A 20,079-nucleotide genomic window follows, 5' to 3' on the forward strand; every position below is an offset into this window, starting at 1 on the left:
GACAGGCTATACATGGGTCATCACAAGACAGGCTATTCATGGTGGTCATCACAAGACACGCTACACATGGTGTTCATCAGAAGACAGGCTATACATGGTGGTCATCACAAGACAGGTTATACATGGTAGTCATAACAAGACATCCAAACACATGTTGATCATCACAAGACACACTATCCATGTTGATCATCTCAAGACATGCTATACATGGTGGTCAGCGTAAGATACGCTATACATGGTGATCATCACAAGACAGCCTATACATGGTGGTCATCACAAGACACATTATAAATGGTGGTCATCACAAGACACGCTATATATGCTGGTCATCAGAAGACACGCTATACATAGTGGTCATCACAAGACACGCTATACATGGTAGTCATCACAAGACACGCTATACATGGTGGTCATCACAAGACAGGCTAACACATGGTGGTCATCACAAGACATGCTATAAATGGTTGTCATCACAAGACAGGCTATACATGGTTATCATGACAAGACAGCCTATACATGGTGGTCATCACAAGACACGTTATACATGGTGGTCATCTCAAGACACGCTATACATGGTAGTCATCACATGACAGGGTATACAATGTGGCCATCACAAAACAGGCTATACATGGTGGTTATCAAAGGACACGCTATACAGGGTAGTCATCACATGACAGGCTGTACATGGTGGTCATCACAAGACAATCTATACATGGTGGTCATCACAAGACAGGCTATACATGTTGATCATCACAAGACACGCTTTGCATATTAGTCATCACAAGACAGCCTAACACATGTTGATCATCACAAGACACGCTATACATGTTGATCATCACAAGACACGCTATGCATTTTGATCATCACATGACACGCTATACATGTTGATCATCACAAGACAGGCTATATATGGTGGTCATCACAAGACAGGCTATACATGGTGGTCATCACAAGACAGCCTATATATGGTGGTCATCACAATACACGCTATACATGGTGGTCATCCCATGACAGGCTATACATGGGTCATCACAAGACAGGATATTCATGGTGGTCATCACAAGACATGGTGGTCATCACAAGACAGGCTGTTCATGGTGGTCATCAGAGGACAGGCTATACGTGGTAGTCAGAACAAGACATCCTAACACATGTTGATCATCACAAGACACGCTATCCATGTTGATCATCACAAGACACGCTATACATGGTGGTCATCACAAGACACGGTATACATGGTGGTCATCACAAGACAGGCTATACATGTTGATCATCAGAAGACACCCTATACATGGTAGTCATCACAAGACATCAATACACATTTTGATCATTACAAGACATGCTTTGCATTTTGATCATCACAAGACACGCTATGATTTTGATCATCACATGACACTCTATACATGTTGATCATCACAAGGCAGGCTATACATGGTGGTCATCACAAGACACGCTATACATGGTGGTCATTACAAGACACGCTATACATGGTGGTCAGCATAGTTAGTGCATGAGGAACCCTGGAAAAGCCACCGACTTACGGAATTCTAGTGGCAAGTATTCATCGACGACCGGGGCGGGGATTCAAACCCACACGGAATAGGTGGGATGTGAATAATCTGTAAAGACAAGAATCTTGACCACATTCCCCAAAGTAGCCAGACCACCCCACTCATAAAAAAATCCGTAAACAATAACTGGAAGACCATGCAAAATACAAGCTAAGGGACATTTTGCGTTTAATACGTTTTTTAGACAAATCCAGATTAAAATGTTTTTACTATTGTGTCTGCCAGATGCACTCCATCCCAATCCACCAATCTAGATGACGCTAAGGTTGTGTTAGATATTCTTGACAAAATCTCAGGGGTCTCACAGGAAAGGAGGCATTTCTTACTTGCACAGTTGGGATATTGCATAGAGGTGGATATTTTCATATCACGTGGTTCATAATAGAAGTACGTATAGCTAGTATCTATGGTTCGACCCAATGTATGGTACAGCCCCTTTTCACCATTCTTGATCGGCTGCTAATCATCCTAACGAACAAGCCCAGTGTTGCAGTTCATCAGCATTATGTCTCTTGCGTACAATATGCACCACAATAATGTATATATTTTCTGTTTTATCTGAATACATAAAATATGACAATTTGTTCTGGAGACAGTCCTTGTATGAGGTGTTTGCTGTACAGGATAACACATTTTACAGAGTCTGGATCACCTTATATATTTTGTAAACAAATTTCATTGTTTTAATAAATGGATAGTACTCATAGATACCATTAACTGAACTTTGTATTCCAAACACGATTTGAGTTTGTTTCAAAAGAATTTAATCCAACTATAACAAAACTATGTCTGAGATATAACAACTTGCTGTTTTCAATGGTACTTGCCAAATCTTCAATGTAGTTGCCTATCATTACATTTTACTAGCAATATGAAAACCTCCTCCTCAAATAAATAATGTACGTCACGGTCCCTTGAAACTGTTGACTCTATGCTAGCGGATATTGCCACTACTGATCGTCTTCAGGTAAATTGCAGGTGTCATAGATATGAATTAAGTTTGCACTTTAGTCCACTCCATCAGCTGAGCTTATCTGCTTTTTGCAGGTTCGTGTATACAGTCGTTATAATCAGGTGTTTATAAATAAAAGTAATTAGTTATAAGAATGACTGGTACGTTAACAGGCAACAATTGGAAAGGGTGTTATATACACTATGGTATGACCAACGTATCTCGGTAAAAATTGGTCAATGATTTACTTACTCGAGGCTTCTAAGTATAAGAAGGTATACTCGTCATTTGTATGACACCATCAGCATCATCATGATATGTACTGACCTAATCTGTTTCTATGTGTGTCTGTGTGTGTGATTTTGGAATTTTAACGTAGCTTTAACAATTTTTCAGTCATGTCGTTACGACGTTTGCAGTGTGGCAGTCTATAGCGATGTCTAACAGTGGGGCATTATGCTGCATACATGTAGCATGATTTCCCACCCAGTCATATTATTCTAACGCCAGGCCGACCAGTCTTAACACTACCTCTTAATGCTGAGCGCCTAGCGAGGGTACTGTTAGTACCTTTTTTATAAGTCTTTGGCATGACTCGGTCGGGGTTCGAATCCGTGAACTACCGCATCAGAGGCGGACGCTCTAACCACTAGGCCACAGGAACAGTAATCTGTTTCTATAGATTTATCCTCCAAGAGTGTGCTCTAGTCATTTACGCATAGATTAATCAGAAAGTTATTGAGTACGACTCTCGTTTCTTTCCAACGTATCTCGCCAGATGCTGTCTAACAACGATTGCTTCCTTCGTCTCGTCCGAATTTTCAAAAGAACTTCGTTTTCTGCATGCGATGCTACTTGCACTTCAAAATTAGTCAATCCTGTTTCATTAAAATCACCATCTCCCTTACATCTGCTACGCAGTTTAGATGACCTGTCACGTTTATTCTATGAGGTCATGTTTTCCACAGTTACTCATGTGACAGCAAAGGATTATGTACAAGTGTTTGGGTCTATTTTGGTCACATATTTCCAACGGCCTTCCGCTGTTGTTTTCTGGTTACTTTTATGACAAAAGAAATTTTGAAATATGTTTGGATGTTTAAATTCTTTAGCCCCTTATTGAAAATAAATTTAAATGATAGTTTAAAATAAAGCATATTGGAAGGAGTAACTAATATTGCTCTTTACTGTCGATGTAATTAGAGTTATTATCACTTAGGGAAACAAACCACATAAAACAGGAACAGGCATGCAATATTTCAATGCAAAATTTGGAACCTAGCAAAGGAATAAATATTGCAGGGATCAATATCACCACCATCAACGATACTACTACAACTACTACAATAGTACTATTACTAGCAGTAGTAGCATTAGCAGTAGTAGTAGTATCAGTAGTAGCATTAGCAGTAGTAGCATTAGCAGTAGTAGCACTAGCAGTAGTAGCATTAGCAGTAGTAGCACTAGCAGTAGTAGCATTAGCAGTAGTAGCATTAGCAGTAGTAGTAGTAGAAATTTTACACAAGTAAAATATAAAACATCATCTTAAATATCGTTATTATGAATAAACCAATGTCTTCATAAAATCTTATCTGACCATACTTGTCCAGTTTTCATTTTTAACTTTTCTCTTTATTTTTTTCTCTCTGCGCGTTACTCTTCGTCCCTGTCTGTCTATCTATGTTTATCTATCTATCTATGTTTATCTATCTATATCTATATATATCTATATACATATATATATATATATATATATATATATCTATATATATATATATATATATATATATATATATATATATATATATATATATATATATATATATATATATATATATATATATATACCTATCTATCAATCTATCTATATATATGTATATATCTAGCTGTCTGTCTGTATATATATATATATATCCATCTATCTATTCATTTGTCTGTCAATATATCTATATATTTATGTATCTGTTTGTCTATCTATCTATCTATCTATCTATCTATATCTATCTATCCATCAATCCATCCATCTATCTATCTATCTATATATCTATCTATCTATCTATCTATCTATCTATCTGTCTGTCTATCTATTTATGTATCTGTCTTTCAGCTGATGGCGCTACTGCTTTTGCTTTTGCACTCCATTACAGATATTCATATAAACGTTTAAAATATCAACGCATTCTTATTTTTCTGTTGTGTTTATTGTTTGTCTTGTCTTTGTTTTGTGTCGAAAGTGCTTAGGCAATTTTAAAACTAGTTTCACGCTGATGGATGTCAATTCTTGCAGCGAGCGAGCGAGAGAGAGAGAGAGAGAGACAGAGAGACACAGAGAGAGAGAGAGAGAGAGAGATAGACAGAGAGAGAATTGTGATTCTAAGACATACATTGATGCATATTTCGTAATTGCAGCAACAGTAATTATTAGACTTGCTATAGGTGCTGGAGGAAAATGCACACGAGAAAGTCAAATATAACATGGTGATGTTGGTATAGTAGTTATGGTTAAAAGTAGTTTTATGTGCCTTAAACAAGGCCAGACGGATTTTGATTAGCTTTACATATTTGTATGCGAATCCTATAATGATGTATGTTAACAGAACCAGCAATTATGATTTTGACGCCCACGTTTCAACAGATTGCAACACTATTTTATTGAGGTAAGCAAACATTCTCACATTATTCTCTTGGCAGACAGAACGAAAACGATGTCTTAATGCGTAGGTTCTACAGACCTCATTTGATCTGACAGGTTGATGTATAAATTTAATTAGCTCCCCTCTTGTTCAAACGCTGAAGAATGGAAACTCTACTCAAGGATCGACGCTAGTTGTTTTCAGTTAAATGTTACGATTTCTAACCTTTCAATGAGCTAGTCGTACTTTAAGCTTTGTTGGACATGAGGACTAGGGCATTTCATTTCAATGAAATAATGACATTAAGACCAATTTGTTATTTAAAGATTGTATTTTATGTGGTCTGTCTTATCTCACTGCTCAATACTCGATGAATCTAAATACCACAATATACCTTCGATGCGTCAGCAAGTCATATATAATTTAGATATAAGCTGATATTTTTGTATCAATTTATATTTAGAATTTTTGGAGAAACCTTCAATGAGAACTGGAAAAAATGACTTGTTTTATATGCAGAAGTCATGAGTGATGGTTGTGGTGACGTGTTTATTGTTCTCAATATCTTGTGGGAGTTTTATTTGATTTGGGGTGAACGGATATTTTATTCTAAACTTGGAACTTCATGTTAATAATGTAACATTACAGCTAATGACTAATTCATCTTATCCATTAAGTTTAAAGAGGTAAATCGAAACACATTAAGGGTAGTTTTTATGGTTTAATGAAATATGAATGACTTGTTCGCGCACTTTCTTCGGAATGAAAAGTAAATGTGTAAACCAAACATATCAGGGTTTATAGCTAGTAATAAATCGCATTGAAAACCTCATTTCTTTACACAGTCGTTATTTTCTCGTGATCTATACATGATGTAAACAAATAGCTCCATTTGAATGTAAAACAGACATTAAATCGCGCAAATCGATATTTTCTTGTTTAAATTAACCTATACAAATACACAAGGTACATTTTAGTAAATAAAATATTTAAAAAATCATCTTCAAAAGGACAAATTTGTAATGTCCAACCCCTGTTTTTGCTAATGGCGAAACTGAATACATATATTTCACTCTTTGCGACTGTCCCATAAAGAATCATATGAAGGAAAACTCATCCCTAACAATCGAAGTCCAGCCACCTTGTAGTATCTACCGTCTCATGTCCATTCTAACCCTACCAATCGAAGTCCAGCCACCTTGTAGTATCTTCCCTCTCAAGTCCATTATAACCCTATGGACCTTGCCATGCCTTATTTGTAAATGTTCAATCTGCCAGTGATCTGTGGAAATATTCGCCCCATTTGTCTTGCTTTTAATTACATTGTATCTTTTTAATTGCTTCGTGTTTGCGACATCAAGCATGGTTGATATGGCGTGATTAACCCTGGATAATATTATTTTAGCATGCTTTACGATGACAGAGAAGGAAGTATAAATATAAAGTTCTGATAGAGCACTTTATTCAAGCTATTTTCTACAGGAATATCTCTCGGTGTTGCAATTGTGCACAACCTATATGTGCCATTTCTTGCTGTTACTGGAAGTGTGAACGTATAAATCTGCCGACTACCCATTCCACGTAATCAACTATCGTACTGTGGAACATACATGCGGAACTTAAAGAAAAACAAACTCGTAGATGTGCCACAAAGTTTGATATGTAGCTGCGCAGCAGAATTCTTCACCGGATAAAAATCTATTTGCTCAATAGAAAGACGTGAGCAGTACTGTGCCAAATGATATCAAAACAAGATGTTACACGCGATAACAATAATAGTAGTCCAAATAAAAGACATGCACCGATGAGATTACGTCAAGTGGCGTTGATGCAAAACAGATGAATATTTTGCAAACTTAAACGTCTTTAAAATGATAACAGTTGGACAGATAGCATCTCTAATGTTGCGATAATAATACGGACATGTTTTGGAAAATATCCTAGCGAAATGTAACTTTCCGACTTAAATATAGAAGTAACGAATCCACCAGTAATCAAAATCATTTTGAGGTGTAAGAAGAGGATAAAAGGACTGAATCTGGCTGCAGGCATTAACAACAGGCATTAAAACTGCAGGCATTAACAGCTAAAAATTTGCAACAAAGAAGCATTCTACTCCTGTTTAAGCTATCGCCAATTTTTTTTTTTTTTTTTTTATTCATACTATCATGATACTACTACTACATATCCCTCGCTCATTTATCTCCGCCCACTATTGATAGATCGACATTCTAGTACGGTTGTGCAAATGTACCAACCAGCCCCTATTATATTCCAAAGTCTGAAGTCTCTATATTGAATGATATGACAAAGATTTAATTACACGCATGTCCAGATTAGCATAGTTGCCTAATCCCCAATACGTCTTTGAAAATGTATGGGACTAATACATAGCATAATATGAATTATTGGTATGAGGACTGTAGTGACCTTTTCACGCTTGCTTCCGTTAAAAACGTTACGCTCAGGTATTTTTTCTGTCTCGGAAAGTATAGGAAAAAAAATAACGCAGTTTCTATGACAACAAACAATGCCTCGCATATATCGTTGTAGCTACATGGTTTTATATGCTACCATATTTAATCACTTTTAAGTCCAGTCTAACTATAAAAAATATAGATTCTGATCTGATGTAGCATAATGCGATGGATGATCAGGGTCTATGTTGTTTTGTTTTTCTGCTGATTACTCCTAACAAACTGCACAGACCTAAATCTTCCTGCTCATTATAAGACGGCATATCTGGGTCTGTGCAGTTGGACTCGTCTTATAGGCGAGTACTATTTTCATACATGAAATTTGAGGCCATTGCCTCCAAACATTCGAGATAGGCAGTTTTGTTCAGGTGCTACAATTTTCATGATCCATTCATCTTATTCATCGTGGCATCCGTCTTGTGGCGGTACACGTCTTCTATTTATTTGCGAACAGTGTTGAGTTCATACTAACGGTTACATTAGACACAAAATGGAAACGTTTAAACCAAAATAATTGTGTTCTCTAACAACAAAACGTGATATTGTCTGTAGCATCGCATCGAAATTTAACATTTTAGGGATTGTATCAGGTTATGTTTGTTGTTGCTGTTTATAGCAACCAATGGAGTTCTGGGAAAAACCAGTTTAGATACTCGACAAGCAATCCATATATGACGACGATAGGACGCATTTCCCTATTACAGTCAGCTCACGAGCATAAATACCGGTGAAAATATGATGTTATTTAGTGTAAAACCACAAATTCCTATATAAAATAAAACACACGCATTTATAGGAATAAGATAGCTCTAGAATATTTTTTATATCTGCATATTCAAATTTGTCGTTTTCAAAACGCTGCATATAAATATTCTGACCAAATTAGAGCACCATTTCCATAAATATTTACAAAATATGAATAGAGATCTATATTTGTTTTCTGAGTTTCTTTTAAAAGAAATAATGAAAACATTTTCTTTCTAGGTTTAGATTATGGGTTTCAACGTAAATATTAGTGCGCTTATTCGGATCCTAGTGTCTTTCGCCATAAAAATAAATGAAGACTCATACAAATGGTCTCCAGGTTTAGAGTTAACTTGCTGTGTAAAGATGGGGTAAATATTTTTTAACCTCCAACACACGAGAGAGAGAGAGAGAGAGAGAGAGAGAGAGTGTGTGTGTGTGTGTGTGTGTGTGTGTGTCATTTGGATTTTTAACGTAGCTTTAAAAACATTTTAGTCTCATCGCTACGATGTCTGCAATGTGGCAATTTATAGTGATGTCTAGCACTGGGGCATCATGCCGCAGACATGTAGCATGATGTCCCACCCAGTCACATTATCCTGACAGCGGGCCGACCAGTCCTAACACTAACCTCTTAATGCTGAGCGCCAAGTGAGGCAGCTGTTAGTACCGTTTTTGTAAGTCTTTGCTGTGACTCGGCCGGGGATCGAACCCGCGACCTCCCGCATCCGAGTCGGACGCTCTAACCACTAGGCCACCGGAGCGGTGCGAGAGAGAGAGAGAGAGAGAGTGTGTGTGTGTGTGTGTGTGTGTGTGTGTGTGTGTGTGTGTGTGTGTGTGTGTGTGTGTGTGTGTGTGTGTGTGTGTGTGTGTGTGTGTGTGTGTGTGAATTTTTATCGTAGTTTTAAAACAAATTCAGTCATATCGCTATGTCTGCAATGTGACAGTATAAAGTGATGTCTTCTAGCACTGGGGCATCATGCTGCAGACATGTAGCTTGATGTCTCACCAAAATCACATTATCCTGACACTAGGTCGACCAGTCCTAGCAATAACCTTTTAATGCTGAGCGCCTAGCAAGACAGCTGTTAGTACCATTTTTACAAATCTTTGGTATGACTCAGACCCGCAAACCCGCGACCTACCGAGGCGTATGCTCTAACCACTAGGCCACCGGAGCGGTCGAGAGAGAGAGAGAGAGAGAGAGAGAGAGAGAGAGAGAGAGAGAGGGAGATTGATTGAAACTTTCTGCACGTTTTGGAAAGAAACCCTCCGAGAAAAGGAAACTTGCTAAAAATGGTTAAAGTCATCTCGGTGTACACAATCCTCCATAAAGTAAATATTGTAATATATGTAATATATGTAATATATGCGTGCCGTGAACTTCAGCTCATTCATAAAAAAATGCTTGCATTCTAAAAGAAATTAAATTCCAGAAACCCGTATAAGCAATGATCCTTATATTTTCAATTTTGTACTTAATCTCATTGTAATTGTCTACTTATTCCCATCCCACGCAAACCCATATGACTGAATATCGCAAAGAATCAGTGTTCTTCCAAAATATTGTGTGCACTGTAACGCACATCCTCCATACAAATTCTCTAAAATCTATTATCATGTCAATTAATTATCTCCAGTAATTGCTACAAGGCTTGCTACGCTCGGACTAATACTCTAATACCGACGACACCGAGAGCTTTGTGCATTAAAATCCTCTCAACATGCTTTGAATGCGAACTAACTGAACTAAGGAAATTTATGAAGATCTATCACGTAAAAACTGTTACTACCGACTAACACCTCCACTCCATAATTTTGTATAAAAGACAATTACTTGAAGGAAATCTGGAAATTTTGTTCAGAAAGACATCCCACGGACCAAGGTAAGTGTTCATGTTGTGTGTACCATGTTGTGGAGGCTAGCTTAGCTTGCCCATTTAAATTTCCATCCGATTCTTTTGTCACATTCAACGTATATTTAAAGGTCTATAGTTTCTAGTTGAATTTATGGTTTCTTAATTCATGTTGTGTTCTAAACAGTGTTTAGAAAGCAATTGAAATTAGTGGACAATTGAGTTAAATTACTTGGAATTTTTTACAAAGTAATCAGCACTGTTTTCTAGGCATATGCTTGTGTGTTGAAAATCGTGTATACGTATTTTTGTATTTAAAATGCATAATTATGCTTGTACGACTGTTTACATGCTGAACTGAGAATACTTGCTGACCACTGATATGATATAGGCTATCCAGTTTATTTGAAATGTGTATTTTAGTTAATGTTTGTATATACTCAAACGTGTGTGGGCTCGTGTTGTGTATATGTGAGTGTGTGCGAATGCATGTTTATGTATACCTGAATGTATAAATCTGGCCCAAGTTTAGGCATCGAGTTTCGACGTTTGTCTGGCTCCAGTTTTAACAATACTAGACAGGGCATATATATCTGGGCCGCGTATTAGCAATAAGGATGAAGCATAGGGATATGGCAGAAACATTAACAATATGAAAGAAACCATGAAGATCTGGCACCAGTTTATCAATAAGTGACAATGCAGAGAGATCGGATCCAGTTTTAACAATATGGGGCAAGGCACAGAGATGCAGTGAGAGATTTATACCTCCATATTAAAAGTACCCTGGACTAGAAATGCTATAATATACCATGTGGAATTTATACCTACGAGTAGTTAACTCAATTATTTCTTTTCTTTTCTTATATCTTCTTGTTGGAACTCTTATAAAAGAATTACAGATATCAGTAATTTACTATAAGAATTACAGATATCAGTAATTTACTATAAGAATTACATATATCAGTAATTTATTATAAGAATTACAGATATCAGTAGTTTATTATAAGAATTACAGATATCAATGAATCAATTTGACATTAGCTTCAGCACAGAAAAAGGTAATTTTATGAAATGTAAAGTTCTGCGATATTTTAATGTGTGTAGGTTCATAGTGACAATGTTCTTTGTGATTAAAAAAATTTAAAGTTTATTTTTATAAAAAACAAAGTACAATGATCTAGATTATAACATTATTGAATCCTTATGTTTTCCAGAATGATTCATATTAATATCCATTTTATTGTATAATACATGCAATATATAAAATACATACAATTTATAAAATACATACAATATATAAAATACATACAAAATATATAAAATACATACATTATAAATATTGAGATACACTTAAAACATAACTGTACCTTTATGTCTTACAGGAAGGTTAGTATATTAATGTTAATTTAAAAATTTATGAAATATATATTCTTAAAAGCAAATGCAAATATCAAGTATTTTTTTAAAAACCCAATATTTTGACTCAAACTTGTTCTATGTTGCTAACATAATCAAAATGGTTTTCAGTGTTCTTCAGGAAGTTTACTTTGTCAGTGGATGGAAAGACCCTTGGCACATACATACATTATGATTATAATAAAAGCACCAAGAGCCTAACCCTTGAATAAAAGACCCAATGGGGTCTTAAGGGGCAGCACCTCCTTTTTAGGGGCCCAGAAACACATTTTACACTTATAAAAAGATGCTCCTTGTGCAAATTATGATCATAAAATAAACCAAAATAATCATTGGAAAAACTAATAAACTTACCAAAAAGTGTTCAACTTGACTTCATTAATTTCACAATATTTATAGTCACATGAATTTGTTCTCCAATACTATTGATGCTGATGTTATTTCATGTGCATGTCACATCATAATATTATGACTATAGTAAAAGTAAATACACCTTTTTTATTCTTTCTACAGGCGGAAAAATGAGTGAAATGAAAGTAGCATTCAGCATAAATTATGCTTAGAAATGCATAAGATAAATTACCTAATTAGAAATGCATAAAGTAAATTACCTAATTAGAAATGCATAAAGTAAATTACCTAATTAGAAATGCATAAAGTAAATTACATAATTAGAAATGCATAAAGTAGATTACCTAATTATAAATGCATAAAGTAAATTACATAGTTAGAAATGCATAAAGTAAATTACATAGTTAGAAATGCATAAAGTAAATTACCTAATTAGAAATGCATAAAGTAAATTACCTAATTAGAAATGCATAAAGTAAATTACCTAATTAGAAATGCATAAAGTAAATTACATAATTAGAAATGCATAAAGTAGATTACCTAATTAGAAATGCATAAAGTAAATTACATAGTTAGAAATGCATAAAGTAAATTATATAGTCAGAAATGCATAAAGTAAATTACCTAATTAGAAATGCATAAAGTAAGTTACCTAATTAGAAATGCATAAAGTAAATTACATCATTAGAACTTTATCAAAGGGTAGTTGGGAATTTATGACATGCTAAATGCAAATAATTTATCTCTCTTAATAGTTTAAGATCAAACAATATATAACGTCTCGGTAATTACAACATGTTATTCAATGATTATTTCCTGAATAAATATATTAATTGGTCTTTAAAACACTGCTAAAATATATTATCAGGTTATATGAAAAACTGCACATTAGTAACATTCGTAGCATATATTTCTTCATATTACACTCTATTTATAATATTTTTTAAATATCACTAATAAATATCTTGGTTAGATAATGGTAGATTAATACTAAATAGTGTAATTTAAATATCAAGTTGGGGGGGGAGGGGGATATGTTGCAAATTACACAGGGTAGATATATATACTTTAATAGCCAAGCAACCTCTATGTACTTTCACTATATAGCAAAGTTCCCCGGGGTGGGGGATGGGTAGTCTTACCACTGAGTATAAATACTATATCACACCGGTCCAGCAAAATGAAACCCTTTTCTTTTAAATCTGTAGTCTTGTGTCACTAACTGACACATAATCTTCATCACAATGTAAACGACATACAAATAAATCTCCAGGCAAGGCACTGTATTTCTCAGACATTTCTGTGCAAGAAACGTAAGCTAAGCCACAAAATATCAAACCAGAGATGGTATTTAGAGTTCATCTACGTCCTTTAAAATATAGCAGGCCAGTAAAACAAATTGAATGTTAGCATGAGGCTGAAAATTTCCAGGTGCTTTTATTATCGCACCAAAGTTAAAGAATTAGATGTCACCGAACTTAATGTTGAGCATGCTTTCTGAAATATGGGACCACATCTGAAACGTTAATTTAGTTTAGACGTATTAGGACTTAAGTACATGTATCTGAACTTTTGCCAATGTTCTATTTTGCCTTAAGAAAGGTTAAATTAATATATAGTCAGACATCAACTATTTTAATCATATTTCATGTCAACAATATTGACTCTCAAATTTTGAGTCCATTGACTCGGATTATGCTGCATTTTTGTTTGGTTTCATTGCACACTGTCTTATAAAGCCATAATAAAGTCATTATTGGTGTAACAGGGCCTGTGTAAACAATTGGGAGTATTTATTTGTGTATGTGGTGTAAACAATTGGGAGTATTTATTTGTGTATGTGGTGTAAACAATTGGGAGTATTTATTTGTGTATGTGGTGTAAACAATTGGGAGTATTTATTTGTGTATGTGGTGTAAACAATTGGGAGCATTTATTTGTGTATGTGGTGACTGAAGCATTCTTCTTTGTCCTTATTACTTGTTACATGTTTCAAGTCCTCACATTTCTCTATCTCTTTTCTGAAAGCAAGGTTCTTAGCAGTTATAAATTGATTTTCCATATACAAATATATACAACATGCAATATACCTACTTGTAGAATAGTTATTTAGCTTTATTTAAGCTAAAATAGTCACCAAATCATAGTATGAAACGTTTGTGATCAAACCTATTTCCAGTAAGTGGTGTTTGATGATTTTATCATTGTTTTTTTATGGGTTTTATTCCTACTCAAATCGATCATCAATAATGCAATCGGAATATATTTATATTTTCTGCGCATTTGTTTGCTTGTATTTAAGATGGCCAAACTTTCTCTAACATTTACAATATAATAAATGTAGATATAATATAAATAATGATAATAATAATAATAATAATAATAATAATAATAATTATTATTATTATTATTATTATTATTATTATTATTATTATTATTATTATTATCATTATTATTATTGTCATTATTATTATTGAAACATTTTTCACAAATAAATCAAAGTGTAAAATTACATTATTATATTAATGATTATTTTTTCTAATAACAAAAGATGACAATAAATACATCTTAATAATAATGATAATAATAATAGCATGGAGGAAAGGGAGAGAAATAAGAAGCAAACGAAGAAGAGGAAGAAGTATTTCAAAACATTTGTTTAATATACCCGAAGCGCTGAAATCTTAACACTATCTTCATATGAAAACACATTATATTTTATAAACATCTTTTGTATCGTGGAATGTTTATTGCACACATCTTGCACTCTATCATCTATTTTTTCAGCTCCTTATCTCAAAATATAGCGTGAATTTCAAGGATGTACTTGTGGTTGACGACTACGTTAGAAAAGCTTGCGGAAAACGTATGGTTTGACATTTTTAATCAAAGAAGGAATAAAATACTTTTGAGCTAGAACGTAATCGCATACAGTAAATGTTTTCCGAGACTGAAAGTGGAATTCAATTCAGGCTGCGCATCGGAAACAGACAATATACCTTTGACAAATAAGATCTAGACCATTTTTCACGTTCAGTTAATTTTCTGTCATGTTTTCGATATAATAATGATGAAAACATTTTCAGGAATCATCTTATTTAGGAAACAGTACATCTGATTATTCATAGTTATTTTATGTACTATTTTAGGCTTAACAAAATATCAATTATTTTTATCTAGCTTCCAGTGTTATTATCTTTCCAGGCGATGACTCGACTGGTACAATGGTTACTACTTGGCTGCTCATGCACGCTTCTCAGTGCTGTTTCGTCAGAGGTGCTGATCGACATTCCGTCAAGGCATGAGTCGGATGACCTTTTGAAGGCTGAATCTATTGCAGAAGACATAGTGGAACCGGAGGGAATTAAATGGAATGAGAAACGGGGCTTCTGGGATAAAAGGGGATATTGGGACAAGAGAGGCTTCTGGGATAAAAGGAGCCCATTGTTTGGTCGACATCCTTTGTCATCTTACTTTTTAAACAAGTACAACATACCACCTTACTATGAGGGCGCTGCCGAGTTCACTCCCATTTCGAAAAATGAACCTGAAGAGAAGAGAGGATTTTGGGACAAAAGAGGTTTCCGAGACGGAAGTTTTCTGTCGTGGAGGAAGTTTTAAATAAGGGACATGGTTTCAAGGTTTTCTTTAATAAATCTTATTCGCTCTTTATGAATATACCGAGTCAAGAACCATGAAAAGTAATTAATAACTCAATTACAGAATCGCTATAATTTGCAAACACTGAACATGAAGAATTCAAAAAGTGATAATATTCATAATGATGTTTATCACAGAGCATTAATTCAAAATTGTACAAATAAATGTAGAAATAAGAAATCCTCGATTTTACGGTCTTTTTCACTTTTGTTTCCCTTTGTACATAATGATATAATGTACCTGCTTATATAATTTTTATACTCGAACAATATAACCAATAATATAAGTAAATATATCAAAAGTACCCACAATTTATGAAAGAATTCAATTTAAACGGAACACTTACGAGACACAACTATTTCACTTAGAAATAGCTTCATTTTATAAATACAATGGCATACAACCACGAAAGAACTACATATAAAGAACATTTGAAATTTACACCTGAAACAAAACAAAAAATGTGCCGGAAATTTAATTAGTACATGTAGTGAGCAGACATCAGTTTTGTTGGAAAGCATTATATTCCGTACACAAATTCAGGTTATTTTAACTTACCTGTGTTTCAATTAATTTCCGTACAATATTTCCGATTCGCCTAAATTTTAGCTTCTGCAATAATATTGTTCGAAATTAATGTTTGTATGGAAATTGCTTCCTTATGTGTTTCTCTAACTACAACAAAAGGCCTTTCGCAGCCTGCGAAAATCAAAGATAACGTGGTTTATTGCAATATCGCATTGATCAAATGCGAAGGTTGCGGTGTATGTATTATGCATGCGTACTAAATGGTGGATTATTTTAAGCGACTAGCCTAAGTATATCTGCTATTGAATACGAAAAGCCCTTAAAATCAAATGAAAATTACTATAACAATAAACGTTCGAGGATACAAACACTCTAATGGCTCTCTTATCTAGATCTCGTCCCAAGGCAAAGAACTCAACCGAGTGTGACGTGACCAATGAAGCAAAGGACAAACCAGCTACGTTGTATATACTTTAATTACATGCAATGACATTGCAAATTTCAAAACTGTATTAGGCAATCACCGTAAATTGTTTCCCCAACATCTCGTACATTAACTGCTTGGCTAAAAAGTGTTGAGAGCACGATAACAGAGTTAAAGAAAAATCAATGGTGTTTGTTGAGAGAAACAAACTTTTGCAATCAATTATTTGAAGCAGAATGAACGGTATATAGTTTGGAATAATGGAATTAAAATCATGTGAAAATAAAAGCGATTACCTAACGAAAACATTTAGAAAAGTGAGCGACTAGTGCCTGTCATGTTTTCTATGGATCCTCCTCAGTACATAGCGTCATGCCAAGTAACCATATGCAAATTAATAAAAGAAAATAAAATAGGGTTTATGTATTACGTGTATATCAATCATTTAAAAGAACAAGAAAAAGTAAAAGATTATGGTCATTTAACGGGATATACAAATACTCGAACATTCAAATTATGATAGTGTCTTTCGAATATTTTTATCGAATATTGTTATCCCAATATTTCTTTGTTTACCCAGTGAGTTTGGCAGCATTTTCTACCAGAAGTCAACAAGGTAAAAAGTAAGCTTTGCAAGCTCGAATTCGTTTACAGGAGGCTGCTTCGGTGGTCTAGTGGACTTATACAAAATGGTACAAACTGCTGCCTCGCTAGGTTCTCAGTATTAAGAGGTTAGTGTTCGGACTGGTCGGTCTATTGTTAGGATAATGTGAAGGTGGGACGTCATGCATCATGTCTGCGTCATGACACCTCAGTGCTAGACATCAATGTACACTGCCACCCTGCAGACATCGAAGCGATATGAGTGCAAAATTGTTAAAGCTACGTTAAACATCCAAAATCATACACACACACACACACACACACAAAGATTTTGCAACAGAACACTTAAACTCTGAAAGTCAAATCCCGTCTCACAAGGTAACCATAATGTCAAATTTCTGAATAGTCACATCGCTCAAAGCATCGCCATTTCTATTCGTTATACTCTCGGTTTGATAATGTGTGATACAGACCGTTCCAGTGGCCTAGTGGTTAAAGCGTCCACCTAGGATGCGGGAGGTCTTCGGTTCAATCCCCGGCCGAGTCCTACCAAAGACTTACAAAAATGGTACTAACAACTGCCTCGCTTGGCACTCAACATTAAGAGGTTAGTATTAGGACTGGTCAGCCTGGTGTCAGGATAATGTGACTGTGTGGGACATCATGCAACATGTCTGCGGCATGATGTCTGAGTGCTAGACATCACTATAAACTGCCACACTGCAGACATCGTAGCGATATGACTAAACAATTGTTAAAGCTACGTTAAAATATCCAAATCACACACACACACACACACACACACACACACACACACACACACTGTGTGTGACACTGCAAAATGATAAAAAGACATGGTATGGTATCGAGGTCATGTCAAAGTCACCACAACCCTACATATTAGAAGATCAGAACTAGAAAATTTTTTAGACAGTCATCCTGCCTTGAGTCAATCCCTAAAGGAATTACCCCTCCCCACCCTCAGTCTTATATTTTAAAGTTGACTCCAATATTGCTTTACAGATGGGATTTTTACTCAGGTTTTGGAATCATGACACAACTATAAAGTTGCCATTAAACAAAAATAAAATTGCCCCCATTCTTTTCTTAAATTTCGTAAAAGCAAGTAATGTGAATGTATACTTCGTATTAATATGATGTACAGCGGCCAGTTGTCAAGACTTTAAAAATCAAATCATTTAAGTTGTGGGGCCCAGGGTGGCCGAATAGTCTATAGTGATCTCCTTTACAGATCACTGAAATCTCATTCTGTCTGCGTGCGGTTGAGTCTCAGCTCAATATGTGAGAAAGCTTACTAGCAGTTGCCGATAGGTCAGTGGTTCTTCTCTGGAATTTCATGTGTTCTCTCTCGACCAAATATATTGTCCATAAGCGCATTTTATAGTCGTTTAAAAAACAATGTTGTGGAATATGTCAACCATAAACTAGTGTGAGATATTCCGGAAACAATCACTCAAAATATTCAAACGACTATATCCCCCACCCCCACCCCCAATCATCTTGGATATGATTGCCAAATTTAACTGAAGATTTAATAGATTTTCGGACCTTTAGAAGCCGTCTTTAATCATATTTCTGACCTTTACGGTCCCTTGTCAGCTCTTAAGGAACTTTTATGTTTGTCCTGAGTTTGAGGATTAATAGCAGGGAAAAAGGAACTTACATTGATTTGTTTTGTCTCAATGCTTAACAAATGTACTCAAGATGCCTTCAATGTTGTACTCACGATGAATATAATGATGTACTCATGATGCCTACAATGTTATACTTGTTGTTGTTGAGTTTAATTATAGTGGCATGCGCACAATTGTGCATGTGCCACTTTTTTCTAACTGAACCCCATCCTGCTAGTTGTTCCTTGGGAAGAGGATGGTACCACCTCCCCCAGGCTTGTATGGATTCAAGGAACCCTGATAGTTTGGCATCAATCTGTGGGTCCATAAAGGTCCCTTACAGTTGAATGGCTGGCTGTCATTAGTGGGAAGGAGAGCTCGGGAACGGTCCTGCTTGCTTTACATCACTGGTTTCTTGTTGCATTTGCCTGGTGTTTCTTGCGATTTTTTGGGGGGGTTTTTGGGGGTTTTTTTTAGATTTTTTTTCTCCTTTAAAATGTTCTAAAATGAGGGGGAATGTTCTATGCTGTTTATAGAGGTACTCACGATGAATATAATGATGTACTCATGATGCCTACAATGTTGTACTCACGATGAATATATTGATGTACTCAAGATGTCTACAATGATGGATTCATGATGCCTACAGTGTTGTACTCAAGATGCCTACAATGATGTAGTCAAGATATCTACAATGTTGTACTCAAGATGCCTATAATGTTGCGCTCAAGAATGATACAGTGATGTACTCAAATTGCCTACAATGATGGATTCAAGATGTCTACATTGATGTACTCAAGATGCATACAGTGATGTACTCAAGATGCCAACAATGTTGTACTCAAGGTGTCTAGAGTGATGCACTCAAAATGCCTACAATGTTATACTCAAGATGCCTAGAATGATTCACTCAAGATGTCTACAATGTTAGATTCATGATGCCTAGAGTGATGTACTCAAGATGCCTACAATGTTGTACTCAAGATGCCTAGAATGATGCACTCAAGATGCCAACAATGTTGTACTCAAGATGCCTACAATGTTGTAGTCAAAATTCCCACAGTGATTACTTAAGATGCCTAGCATGTTGCACTCAAGATGCATACACTGATGTTCTAATTAACTGAAGTGCCTAAGCAGAACTGTAAAAGGTCGAAAGCGAGTGACATGACGGGCATTATCTGTTTTGGACACAAAATGTTTTTGTTTATCTAGGATATACACAAA

The 20,079-nt window shown here is 35.2% G+C and overlaps 1 protein-coding gene across 2 annotated transcripts; it reads left to right on the forward strand.

The window, feature by feature from the left end:
* The first annotated feature begins 4,970 nt into the window (after nucleotides 1-4,970).
* Nucleotides 4,971-15,850, forward strand: LOC149791242 (uncharacterized). Of its 2 annotated transcripts, none has more exons than XM_089969166.1 (2): nucleotides 4,971-5,180; nucleotides 15,208-15,850. In XM_089969166.1, the coding sequence occupies exon 2, from the start codon at nucleotides 15,211-15,213 to the stop codon at nucleotides 15,622-15,624; it is 414 nt and encodes a 137-aa protein (XP_089825292.1). In that variant the 5' UTR covers nucleotides 4,971-5,180; nucleotides 15,208-15,210; the 3' UTR covers nucleotides 15,625-15,850. The 2 variants fall into 2 exon arrangements, with proteins under 2 accessions (XP_089825292.1, XP_089825291.1); XM_089969165.1 differs by lacking the exon at nucleotides 4,971-5,180 and adding an exon at nucleotides 9,956-10,263.
* The last annotated feature ends 4,229 nt before the right edge of the window (nucleotides 15,851-20,079 follow it).

The sequence above is a fragment of the Sinohyriopsis cumingii genome, chromosome 9 (genome assembly GCF_028554795.1).
Source record: "Sinohyriopsis cumingii isolate HCF-2022 chromosome 9, ASM2855479v2, whole genome shotgun sequence".
Lineage (NCBI taxonomy): Eukaryota > Metazoa > Mollusca > Bivalvia > Unionida > Unionidae > Sinohyriopsis > Sinohyriopsis cumingii.

Coding starts and splice junctions, on each gene's coding strand:
- LOC149791242 (XM_089969166.1), top strand. CDS start 15,211: ATGACTCGACTGGTACAATGGTTACTACTTGGCTGCTCATGCACGCTT.